The 13,265-nt window shown below is 45.8% G+C and overlaps 1 protein-coding gene across 1 annotated transcript in view; it reads left to right on the forward strand.

The window, feature by feature from the left end:
- The window catches only part of SIK2 (salt inducible kinase 2), a 123,298-nt gene extending 110,573 nt beyond the window's left edge, over positions 1 to 12,725 (forward strand). Inside the window, exons 10-15 of the mRNA XM_054441404.2 lie at positions 6,447 to 6,675; positions 7,150 to 7,434; positions 7,571 to 7,734; positions 8,496 to 8,606; positions 9,331 to 9,422; positions 10,162 to 12,725. Of these exons, the coding sequence (XP_054297379.2) occupies positions 6,447 to 6,675; positions 7,150 to 7,434; positions 7,571 to 7,734; positions 8,496 to 8,606; positions 9,331 to 9,422; positions 10,162 to 10,792 (1,512 nt within the window). The 3' untranslated portion in view covers positions 10,793 to 12,725. The remainder of the gene's footprint in view (positions 1 to 6,446; positions 6,676 to 7,149; positions 7,435 to 7,570; positions 7,735 to 8,495; positions 8,607 to 9,330; positions 9,423 to 10,161) is intronic.
- Positions 12,726 to 13,265: the final 540 nt, after the last annotated feature.

A 13,265-nucleotide genomic window follows, 5' to 3' on the forward strand; every position in this document is an offset into this window, starting at 1 on the left:
AACTTCCAATGTGTATTATATATGCTTAGCATAAGCGATGTATAGAAGATCATAATAATGAGTAGTAGAGTGTCATAGAAAACACAGGTCTTGGAGCGTGTTCAAAATAGACCTCCTCTTAGTGTGAACTTGGGCCACGTAACAAAACTCTTTGAACCTCAGTTTTCTCTTATATAAAATGAGAACACCAACTTTATGAGACTATTATGAGGATTAATTGAGATAATGTGTGTGAGGTTTGGGACAGATTATAGATAATAAATAATGGTTTCCTGTCTTTTTAGCCTCTTTAGGTAATAAAAAGATGAGTGAGACATGAACGCTGCCTCTCAGAGTCCACTATAGCCTAGGAGAAGAAACATTATACATACTGAAAGACAGCGCCAGTTGCTAAATAAATTGATAAAAGATAAAATATGGGCCGGGCACGGTGGCTTACGCCTGTAATCCCAGCACTTTGGGAGGCCAAGGCTGACAGATCATGATGTCAGGAGTTCAAGACCAGCGTGGCCAACATGGCGAAACTCCGTCTCTACTAAAAATACAAAAATTAGCTGGGGGAGGTTGCGGGCGCCTGTAATCCCAGCTACTCGGGAGGCTGAGGCAAGAGAATTGCTTGAACCCAGGAGGTGGAGGTTGCAGTGAGCCGAGATCGTGCCATTGCATGCCAGCCCAGGCGACAATGCAAGACTGCATCTCAAAAAAAAAAAAAAAAAAAAAAAAAAGATAAAATATGATCAGTCCTTTAAGGAAGTATAAATCAGAACGAGGCAGGGGGAGTTGCTTTTAGCTATTTGATCAGGAAAGTCCGGTTTAACCGTCAGAACTGAGGATTGAAAGGCGGGTAGACCCAGGACAGGTGGCTGGAAACCGGGGGTGGGGAGTGATGTCTACAGTGGAGACAAGACTAAAAAAGCAAGTACTAGGGAAGCCTAAGTCCATCTCCGTAGAGAAGGGTTCAGATGGTCTGAGGAAAAGGGCACGTGCAGGGAAGCTGTGTGAAATAAAGATGGAGGAGGTTAGCGTTAAATGGCAAGCCAAGAAATTTAGATGTTTTCCCTAAGCGAGTGCTTTCAATATGGGGATAGGTTTTGGTATCAGTTTAAACAACTGAAGGAACAGTTGTTAGGGGAGTAGGAAACTGCTGAAGATATTTGAGCAAGGAAGCTCTGGGATCCATGTTGCACATCAGAAAGTTAGCCTGCATATCAGTGTGTGCGCCCCGGTGCAGGGGAGAAACTGGTGACCAGGAAGACAGCTTAGAGCACGTGTCCAGGAGGGAGGTGATGGGGCCTGAACTAGAATAGTGGCAGATAGAGATGGTGCAGATAAAATTGATAGAATATTAAGGTCTAGGGAGAAGTCCAAACCAGTAACAAGATTTTGAGCCTAGATGGAGGGTGAGAGCCATTTTCAGAAATGGAGAACTAAAGGCAGGGCAGATTCAAGAAGGCCGACCAGGAGTTCAGCCAAGCGTAGCCCACAGCAGGCAGCTCAGTGCGAGGCTGCCACAAGCCGGTGTTGAGCTGAGTTGTTGACCGAAAGGATTTAGTGTCTGGGCCCCTAAGGATGAGTCCACTGCCTGGGGACAGTCTTTCTTCTCTGCCTGTGGTGGCTACTACAGTCCCACTCAGAAACTTAGACATAAATTAAGGCAGGTCATTCATTTATTTTAAAGATGTAATTCCCTCAAAAGAATTAAAATGCAGTTGACTCAAGGCTTGTCTGAGGGCATCAGGCCTAAAACACAGATTGGGCACTGACTGCTGTATTATATAGGGCAAGCTATTTTTAAAGCTTGCGATTGTTACTGTAACCAGAAAACAGGCAGGAAATGAATGATTTTGCAAAAGATATAGACAGGAGCTAGATGGTATATTTGCATTTGTAGGAAGAGCAGTGCCATGCTGGAGCTGGTCACCCACACTGGCAATGCCATGCTGGTACTCAGCCAGGCCATAGACATCCTCCGGGCTTCTTTGTGGACCATTTTATTTATGTCAGCAAAAATGCTTGTCCCTCTTCCCTCCCTAAGACCTCTTTCTTGGGGCCCATAAACAAGTGCACACACACACACAGAAAATCTATCAGAGACACAGTTCCCTTTTTATTGAGACTGCCTCATGTGCATTTACTGTAACACCCATTTGTTGTTTTCTGATTGATGCTTCATAGCTGCGTGTATTGATACTTGCATTTCTCCTCTCACCTGGGGACAGGTATTGTGCATCTCAAAGAGACTTCAGCTCTCCTTCCCTCCCAGAAATCTTCAGTGCTTAAAACTGTCAGTAAAATCCCTTAGGGAGTCTGAATGGAAACTTTGGTTTGCAGTTTCAAAAAAATATTCCCTTTCTGAGATAGTCGCCCAACTCTAGATAAGAATGGTTGGATCAGGTGCTCCAAACAGGAACTGAGATCCACAGGTGACATGGGGGCCATATGGGAGGGCAGATGCATAAACCCTGTAGAATAAATCTCCTTCGAGTATCTCTTTTTAATAAGGAATTTTGTATACATACATACACACACATACTTGAGTCATTTTTAGCTTTTTTTTTTTTTTTTTTTTTTTTAGCTCATTGCAACCTCCACCCCCCGGGTTCAAGCAATTCTCCTGCCTCAGACTCCTGAGTAGCTGGGACTACAGGCACCCGCCACCACACCCAACTAAGTTTTGTACTTTTAGTAGAGATGGGGTTTTGCCATGTTGGCCAGGCTGGTCTCGAACTCCTGCCCTCAGGTGATCTGCCCGCCTTGGCCTCCCAAAGTACTGGGATTACAGGCATGAGCCACCATGTCCAGCCCATTTTTAGCATTTTTATTTGAAATGTAATAAAAGGATTTTCCGAATTACCCCCTTCATAGCTGGATAGCAGAAGGGAACTATGAGGGTAAACCCTGAAAATGCAGATACAGTGGAGGTGTTTTGTGTCTACTTACATTTTTAATAACTTTTTTTATGACAAAGGTAGTACACACAAGGTCTGAAAAGGATATACATCTGGCCAGGTGCGGTGGCTCACGCCTGTGATCCAGCACTTTGGGAGGCTGGGTGGATCACCTGAGGTCAGGAGTTCAAGAACAGCCTGGCCAACATGGCAAAACCCCAGCTCTACTAAAAATACAAAAATTAGCCAGGCATGGTGGTGAGCGCCTGTAATCCCAGCTACTGAGGAGGCTGAGGCAGGAGAATCACTTGAACCCGGGAGTTGGAGGTTGCAGTGAGCCCAGATTGCACCACTGCGCTCCAGCCTGGGCGACAGAGTGAGACTCTGTCTCACCAAAAAAAGAAAAAAGAAGAAAAATCATATCAATGAAAAATCAAGTCATTGTTTTCTAGCTGTCCCAGGATAAAATCGAACTCAGCAAATATTTTGTAATAAAAGACATAATTCCTCTTGTAGTCTAGATGAGAAAATAAATGTATAAACTGACAATTTAAGTAAAACCGTAAATTCAGGGGTACTGCCGGGTATTTTGTGTGACTCAGTAAAAATATTAAGGATAAAAAAAGAACCTGCATGAAAAGAAACACTGAACAGACAACCCACAGAATGAGAGAACATTTTTGCAATCTATCCATCTGACAAAGGTCTAATATCCAGTCCATAAGGAACTTAAACAAATTTACAAGAAAGAACCCCATTAAAAAGTGGGCAAAGGACAAGAACAGACACTTCTGAAAAGAAAACCTCATGCAGCCAACAAACATATGAAAAAAAGCTCAACAGCGGCCGGCTGCAGTGGCTCACGCCTGTAATCCCAGCACTTTGGGAGGCCGAGACGGGCGGATCACAAGGTCAGGAGATCGAGACCATCCTGGCTAACACGGTGAAACCGTCTCTACTAAAAATGTAAAAAAAAATTAACCGGGCGTGGTGGCGGGCGCCTGTAGTCCCAGCTACTCAGGAGGCTGAGGCAGGAGAATGGCGTGAACCTGGGAGGCGGAGCTTGCAGTGAGCCGAGATCGCACCACTGCACTCCAGAGCCTGGGTGACAGAGCGAGACTCCATCTCAAAAAAAAAAGCTCAACACCACTGATCATTAGAGAAATGAAAATCAACACCACAATGAGATACTATCTCATGCCAGTCAGAATGGCAATTATTAAAAAGTCAAGAACAACAGATACTGGCCTGGTTGCGGAGAGAAAGGAACACTTCTACACTGTTAGTGGGAGTGTAAATTAGTTCAACCATTGTGGAAGACAGTGTGGCAATTCCTCAAGGATCTAGAAGCAGAAATACCATTTGACCCAGCAATCCCAATACTGGGTATATACCCAAAGGAACGTAAATCATTCTATTATAAAGATACATGCACGAGTCTGCTCATTGCAGCTCTATTCACAACAGCAAAGACATGGAATCAACCCAAATGCCCATCAGTGATAGACTGGATAAAGAAAATGTGGTACATATACACTGTGGAATGCTATGCAGCCATAGAAAGGAATGAGATCATGTCCCTTGCAGGGACATGAATGGAGCTAGAAGCCATTATCCTCAGCTGAACAGAAAACCAAACACCACATGTTCTCACTTATAAGTAGGAGTTGAATGGACACATGGAGGGGAACAACACACACTGGGGCCTGTTGTGGGGGCAGTGGGAGGGAGAGCATCAGGAAGAATAGCTGATGCATGCAGGGCCTAATACCTAGGTGATGGGTTGATAGGTGCAGCAAACCACCATGACACACATTTACCTATGTAACAAACGGGCACATCCTGCACATGTACCCTGGAACTTAAAAATTGAAGAAAAAAAAAGAACCTGCTTATATGGCTTATCCTATAAGAAATGTCTGGTAAAATTTTGACGGAGGCCGTAAGTGTAAGGATGCTCAATAGATAATTAATTAATTATCTTTTTTTCTCTGTTGGCTTATTCATTTCTAAACCATTCTTGGCTAGTTTTAGAAAATTGTATTAGTAGAGAGTTAAGGAGCTTAGAGGTATGAATGTAAGTTCTCAAACAGCCATTCTTTCTTGCAAGGAAACTATTAAGTTTAGTCAAAAAGGAAAGTTTATCTGGGGAAGGACCAAGGAGAGAGCAAGACTTGCTGGCCAGGTTTCAGAGTTTTGCTTTCTGTTGCCATGGGGAAGGTTGGCCAGTGTGGAAAGGAAGCATTTACCACGCTTCCTCTTAAATGACCGCTCATCGCTTTAAAACCCTGTAATGCATTAGCCACCTTACCCGAGTGAGGGCTATAGCCCAGAACGGATTTTATGGAATAACCTTCCCCTCCCTGCAGCAAACAAAGATCTGAGTCACCCTAGTCTCCTTCTCCAAATAAAGGGCCTCGCAGCGCCTTCAGATTGGCTGCCATAAGAGGAAAGTTTCCTGTGTGTCTGGCAAAGGGAAACCCCACACCACCTCTCACATACATGAGCTTCTCCTGCTTCCAAAGGGAACAGTAGCTCTACCCAGTGTTTTCCAGGTGAAAGTACTGCTTAGAACTCAGCGTCTTATGACTGGCTGTTCCTGAGCAGCTATTCATAGGAGAAAATGGATTGATTTCCACGGGGGAATAGTTAAGGTAATGAGGTAAATAATTACCTCCTCACAGGGGCCTTTACCAGCCAGAACTTGCAACCACAACCCCCCTGCTAGTATGCTGTTCTGCCTGCCATTAGGCGGTTTGCGTGGCAACTGCATGGGAAGGGCCAGTGCTTGCGGGGAGTTATGCTGCACTCACCCCTGTGGGATAGGAACCATCGATAACGTACATGTTGCTGGAGGAGACAGAATTCAGTGCACTGGGGCTTATTAGCCTCTGCTGGAATTTTGGGCCAGTGAGCCCTTTGTTATTCTACAATGGAAGGCTTTGGCTATCTGCCATTTGAATTTTTTTCAATCCTTTTTGTGTTATCAGTCTGTCTATATAGAATTCTTACTGTCCATTCCCCAGGCCCATAGAACCAATTAAAGACTAAATCAAATGGGCAGGTACTTAAATTATGAACATACAAGTCTTTCTAAAACCTTCCAGTATGTTTGTGGTTGAAAAATAGAAGAATCTTGGTGACTACCCCTTTTTTTTAAGCAATGAGCCATGTAGTTTAAAAAAAAAAAAAAAAACTCATCATCCCCCTCTTCATTTCCCTTATTAAAAAAAATAATAATAACTGGTAGGCCTCAAACTAATATACCCCTGTTCTTCTGGAAACCACTAAAAAAGTTGTTTATTGTAATAATGATGACTCAGAGAAACCTGGGCAGCAGTGCCAGTTCGGGTCATCATGGGCTTCTGTCTCTCTCTGAGTCCTGCAGTTGACTTGCCTTCACTTCTAATCTATGTGTTCTCATGCATAATAAATATGTGCATGTTTAAATATTTCACTTAATTTCTAGTTTGCCACAAGTCTTGACATGTTTTCCTTTGTGGATTTTTCTGTCTCAGCAGTGCAGAAACTGAGTTTCCTCTCTCCCCTGGCGTTTAGGTCAATGGCTGTCTGCTTGACCCTGTGCCTCCTGTCCTGGTGCGGAAGGGATGCCAGTCACTGCCCAGCAACATGATGGAGACCTCCATTGACGAAGGGCTGGAGACAGAAGGAGAGGCCGAGGAAGACCCCGCTCATGCCTTTGAGGCATTTCAGTCCACACGCAGCGGGCAGAGACGGCACACTCTGTCAGAAGTGACCAATCAACTGGTCGTGATGCCTGGGGCAGGTACGGTAGAGGAGCGACACTAGCTTGAGTCTTCATGGCATCATCTCATACTCCAATCGCCAACAAGTGATCATGATGCCAGCCAACTCCTAAAATTGAGTCGATAGCTTATTCCTTTATGGAACAGATTCAGCAGGTATAGCAGACACAGCCTGGCAGCAGCTATCAAAGGTGAATTGAAATGTCTCTGAGTTGGCTCCCGTAGTCCCCAGGATTCATCTGGGTGCCACGTGATTGATCAGGGACTCTGGCTTTTTTGGACTGGCTGAGATCTTACAGATGCCACTTCTGGAGTGTTTTCCCCACTAAACTTGAAGATGACTAAATTGGCCAGTAAAAGGGCTCTGAAAAGATGTTTTCATTGGAAATTAAGGACATGGTAGCTGTCAAGACTCAAGCTGGTTATGCTTTGTACCCTATGTTCCAAGAAGATGCTATTGCTGTTGGTTTTATCTGTTCTGTTTTCTCTTAAAGGGAAAATTTTCTCCATGAATGACAGCCCCTCCCTTGACAGCGTGGACTCTGAGTATGATATGGGGTCTGTTCAGAGGGACCTGAACTTTCTGGAAGACAACCCTTCCCTTAAGGACATCATGTTAGCCAATCAGCCTTCACCCCGGATGACATCTCCCTTCATAAGCCTGAGACCTACCAACCCAGCCATGCAGGCTCTGAGCTCCCAGAAACGAGAGGTCCACAACAGGTCTCCAGTGAGCTTCAGAGAGGGCCGCAGAGCATCAGATACCTCCCTCACCCAGGGTGAGCACTTCCTCCTCTGCTTTTTGAAACTCGCGTTGTAGGAGAGCAGTTTCTTGCCATCTTGGTGTGGTCACCTGTGGTCACTGAAAGGCCTTGTATTTTAGTTAAACTGTTTGGTCTTCGTGCTTTCTTTCAGGAATTGTAGCATTTAGACAACATCTTCAGAATCTGGCTAGAACCAAAGGAATTCTAGAGTTGAACAAAGTGCAGTTGCTGTATGAACAAATAGGACCGGAGGCGGACCCTAACCTGGCACCGGCGGCTCCTCAGCTCCAGGACCTTGCTAGCAGCTGCCCTCAGGTGGGTACCTTAGGCCCTTCCCTCAATGGCTCTGTGAGGATGAGGTGTGAGTTTGTCCTGAAGATGGTCATTTTCACTTAGAGGATTTCCTCCAGTCCTGGAGCAAACAGGTTCTTTGGGAAAACCCACAGCTTCTTTGCCTTGTTTTTGCCACCTGCCACTGACGGGTTCAACCCATCCACGCTGCTTCCAAGTGATCAATACCAGATGGAAGCCTGGACACTCTCAAGCTGTTTTTGGCTCACGGGGCAGAGTACAGATGAGCGACCTCTTACAGTCGCCCTTGAACTCCCCTTCTCCCGCCACACACACACAAATGAAAAATAATGAACTACACCCAAATGAGAAGCTTCTCACCACTACTTTTGATGTGGTATCACTTTAGTAAATATTACAAGTGGATTATTCATACTAAAAATACAATAAATACTGCTACTTACCTGATTTTATTTTGAGCCTATTTTCAGTGCATCCAAGAGGATTATAGTTCAAGGCCCACATGAAGGCCATGGCCTCCTGGTGACACCAAGAGCCTTTGCTCTAGTACTGACTAGGTAATTGTTAACTAGAGATAATACACGCATAAATGTTCTGCAGAGTAATGAGCCCTCAGCCTACTGGCTCTGTAAAAGCTTTGAGTATCAATAAGTCTCAATGGAGTTGGAATTCCTCTTGGACATTTGCAAAGGTGCTCCAGCTAAGAACTGAGACGTTTTTCCCCATGGGGAATTGAAAATTGTTTCCACCCCCTTGCTCCTCAGGAGGAAGTTTCTCAGCAGCAGGAAAGCGTCTCCACTCTCCCTGCCAGTGTGCATCCCCAGCTGTCCCCACGGCAGAGCCTGGAGACCCAGTACCTGCAGCACAGACTCCAGGTGGGTCCTTATCCTTGCGAGTCCACCTCACTCTGCTCATCCAGAATCTATTCTTCTGCAAAGCAGAAACCTGTTTTGCCTGGCATTTATTTAGGGTAGCTGCTTGATTCCTTATAGGCAAGTAGCTTTGACTCTGTACTTGCAGTTTCTAGAAACGTGTTCAGATTTAGCTTTATGCTGTGTGTTGGTGGTGGGAAAGGCTTTGTCCTCAAGCCCCACGAAAGGATATGCCACTGAGGGCTGGGAATGGGAGACCTGGCTTCTTTCTTTCTAATTGTATTCCTCTTAATGAGTAAAAAATAAAATGAAAACCTTAAGTCTGCAGAATTTCTACATGGGCTTTCTATGTTGGTACATAAAAATCTTAAAAAGTGATAAAGCATAGATCCCGTAAAGGATGAATCATTCATTCAGCGGGTGCTGGGGCCTTTGCTCTCAAGATCTAACTCCACCTTTCTCGTTGCTTTTTAATGTCCATGAGCCTCACAGTCCTAGTGGACTTTTGGAAATGGAGTGGAAAAAGGAAGTAGGTGAGGTCAGAGATGGCCCAGGCCTGCGGGCCCGATGCTCCTTCAGGGTCTCAGGGAGTAAATGTTAGTCCCTTCACCCCGTGTGGATTCTGTAGAATGCAGTTGGATTCATCCTGCAGGCAGAAGCACATCTGATGACTGCATCCTAGGTGACAGCACATTGTCACGCTCATGTTGTTTTTCTGCTCTTCCAGAAGCCCAGCCTTCTGTCAAAGGCCCAGAACACCTGTCAGCTTTATTGCAAAGAACCACCGCGGAGCCTTGAGCAGCAGCTGCAGGAACATAGGTGAGAAGGGGACTTTGGCCAAAGAAGTTGCTTCCTTTTCTGGAAGCCTTGAGAACACTGAATGTGTTGTCCTTTCCCTCTCACGTTAGCCACTACTAGGAAAATAGGTTTTCTGCATGTGTCACGGGCCCTCTGAGCATGATTACTAAGAGGATATCTCAGTATCCATGGAGGATGGTCCTGCTGGGCACTGGCAGCCCTACGGTGTACTTTGTTTTCCTTTTCTTCTAGCTTTTCCTCTTTGGGGTATGACTAGCTCCAAGCTTTCACAGTCAGTGGCCCAAAGTATGGAGGTGGGGTAGGCGGCACAGGAGCCTTCCGTCCTCCCTTACTATCATGTGTGCCCACAGCCTCGCTAGTAGAAGCAGCTTGGCCAAGGTAGACCTACCCTAATCAATCCATCAACTGCAGACACCTGCAGAGGCCAAGGTGTGATTCTCTCCCCTTCTAGCCTCTCCAGAAGGGAAATCATCCTCTCACTGTATAAAGGAAAAAACTCGGAGTCAGAGAAAATGCATTCCTGCTCACGTTAGCACTGAAGGATCATCAGAACTGGGGGGCAAAACATGAGTTTAGGTTTAAGAGACCCAACACAATTGGTTCCCATTCCCACTTGTTTTTGCTGACATGAGAGAGACTTAAGTAGAAGACTGAAGCTAGTGACTGGTATTGCATTTACATTAAAATTGCCATCACTTGAGAAGATTTAAAATTCTTTCCTTTGATATTACCAATTTAGGCTCCAGCAGAAGCGACTCTTTCTTCAGAAGCAGTCTCAACTGCAGGCCTATTTTAATCAGATGCAGATAGCAGAGAGCTCCTATCCACAGCCAAGTCAGCAGCTGCCCCTTCCCCGCCAGGAGACTCCACCGCCTTCTCAGCAGGCCCCACCGTTCAGCCTGACCCAGCCCCTGAGCCCTGTCCTGGAGCCTTCCTCCGAGCAGATGCAATACAGCCCTTTCCTCAGCCAGTACCAAGAGATGCAGCTTCAGCCCCTGCCCTCCACTTCCAGTCCCCGGGCTGCTCCTCTGCCCACACAGCTACAGCAGCAGCAGCCGCCACCGCCACCACCACCTCCACCACCACGACAGCCAGGAGCTGCCCCAGCCCCCTTACAGTTCTCCTATCAGACTTGTGAGCTGCCAAGCGCTGCTTCCCCTGCGCCAGACTATCCCACTCCCTGTCAGTATCCTGTGGATGGAGCCCAGCAGAGCGACCTAACGGGGCCAGACTGTCCCAGAAGCCCAGGACTGCAAGAGGCCCCCTCCAGCTATGACCCACTAGCCCTCTCTGAGCTACCTGGACTCTTTGATTGTGAAATGCTAGACGCTGTGGATCCACAACACAACGGGTATGTCCTGGTGAATTAAGTCTCAGCACAGGAATTGAGGTGGGTCAGGTGAAGGAAGAGTGTATGTTCCTATTTTTATTCCAGCCTTTTAAATTTAAAGCTTATTTTCTTGCCCTCTCCCTAATGGGGAGAAATCTAGTCACCCAACTGGAATCAGAGGGCCTGGCTGGGGTGGATGTTGCTTCCTCCTAGTTCTGCCCCACCACAAAGTTTTCTGTGGCAAGTGCTGGAACATAGTTGTAGGCTGAGGCTCCTGCCCTTCGGTCGAGTGGAGCAAGCTCTCGAGGGCGGCACTGACAAATGTGTTCCTAAGAAGACATTCAGACCCAGGTCTTATGCAGGATTACATCCGTTTATTATCAAGGGCAACCTTGGTGAAAGCAGAAAAGGTGTGTGCTATTACATATATATGGGGGAAAAAAGGCAATATATTTTTCACTGAAGCTGAGCAACCACATATTGCTACAAGGCAAATCAAGAAGACATCAGGAAATCAGATGCACAGGAAATAAAGGAAAGCTGTGCTTTGTCATTGAATCCTAAGTTCTTAGCTGCTGATGCAAGTTGTCCCCCAAGGCCATCACAAAGCAGTGGGGCATGAGCTCTGTTTCAGGGGCCACTAAATAACATCTGGTATTGACCCCAGAGACTGCCTTCATCTCCATTTGGAAGCAGGTGACACACCCCTTCAGAAGGTGCCCTGGGTTGCCGAGTGTCAGAATATACTCAGGACTCCAGAGGTGTCACACGTGGAACTGACTGACAGGAGACCCGCCACCGTGGAGGCAGGGGGCAAGAAACTCAAGAACGCATCAAGAGCACCAGCCCTGGGCCAGGGAAGACAGGCTCTTCCTGCAGTTTCTCGTGGACACTGCTGGCTTGGGGGCAGTCGGTCTCCAGGGTACCTGTTGTCTCTTTTCCGATGTAATAACTACTTTGACCTTACACTATATGTTGCTAGTAGTTTATTGAGCTTTGTATATTTGGACAGTTTCATATAGGGCTTAGAGATTTTAAGGACACGATAAATGAACTTTTCCATCCCATGTGAAGTGGTAGTGCGGTGCCTTTCCCCCAGATCATGCTTTAATTCTTTCTTTTCTGTAGAAACCAACAGTTTCCATTTATGTCAATGCTAAATCCAAAGTCACTTCAGAGTTTGTTTTCCACCATGTGGGAATCAGCATTCTTAATTTCCTTAAAGTTTTGACTTGTAATGAAATGTTCAAGTATTACAGCAATATTCAAAGAACCACAGATGTGTTAACCATTTAAGCAGATCATCTGCCAAACATTATATTACTAATAAAACTTAACCAACACTTACAATTCAGTCATCAAAGTAAGTAAAAATTAGATGCTACAGCTAGCTTACTGTATCCCTAGAAATGATGAATAATTTGCCATTTGGACAGTTAACATCCAGGTGTTACAAAGTCAGTGTTAATTCTAAAGATGATCGTTTCTGCCCTTTAGAATGGCTTGTCCCATCAGCAGATGAAATGTGTGTTAAGCACAAAGCATCTTCCTTAAAGCACAAAGAGAGGGACTAACTGATGCTGCATCTAGAAAACACCTTTAAGTTGCCTTTCCTCTTTGTAGTTAGTGTCCAGGCAGGTGACGTGTGGAAAGTCTAGGGGGTTCCATTCTGGCCATGCGAGCCCAGCTCCTACCAACGTCGGTAACTTGAGCAGTCCCTATTGCTGGCCAGAGACTGCCTGGTCGCCAGCGCTCACCATGGGTTCCAGGATGCTTCGCAGAGGCACTGTGCTCGCGGTTGGACTCGGTGTCACTGGGAAAGGGCAGTGTGGGGACTGTCATTTTTGTGATTTAATAACACACAGTGAAAATCCAGGAAGAATGAATTAAGCTCCTTCTGGGAGTTGTTTATTCCTGCTCGTGCTTAAGATTGATGATTTCGTGAAATAAAGAACGTCATTTCATTTAAGAGATCATTTCATTAAGATCTCTAATCTGTTTTGAGTCTTTGCAAAATAGCCAGTTATAAAATGGGGCTTGATTTGTTTAGACTGAAGGAAGACGTTTTCCCAAAATATACTACAGAAGTGCTACAATATTTGCGATATTAAAATGCCTCCAGGTTGAAAATGGGGGCCACTCATTTCAGAACTGCAGGAATGGTGTAGTTACAGAGCGACATGAACTCCTGCCCCGCACCCCCCCCAACAATGCCATGAGCTGCTTAGCCCAGGAGACCTGGGAGCTATGGCAGGACGGTTAGGCCAACCGATGAGGGACTGCAGAGAGGCTACTGGAAGGTTAAGGACCCAGAGAGAAATCGAGAGGTGCCCTACAGCAGCCAGGCCTATCAGGAGCCGTCAGACACAGCAGCGGCGTGGACACCGGCCTGATGCAGAACATGACCCCTCCTGCTGAGACCTGTGTTGTAAGCTCCTATTTGCTTATATCTTATTTCAAGCAGAAATCAATAAATTCCATAACCCTCTGTATTGACTGCAACGTAAGCTGCT

The sequence above is a fragment of the Pongo pygmaeus genome, chromosome 9 (assembly GCF_028885625.2).
Source record: "Pongo pygmaeus isolate AG05252 chromosome 9, NHGRI_mPonPyg2-v2.0_pri, whole genome shotgun sequence".
Classification (NCBI taxonomy): domain Eukaryota; kingdom Metazoa; phylum Chordata; class Mammalia; order Primates; family Hominidae; genus Pongo; species Pongo pygmaeus.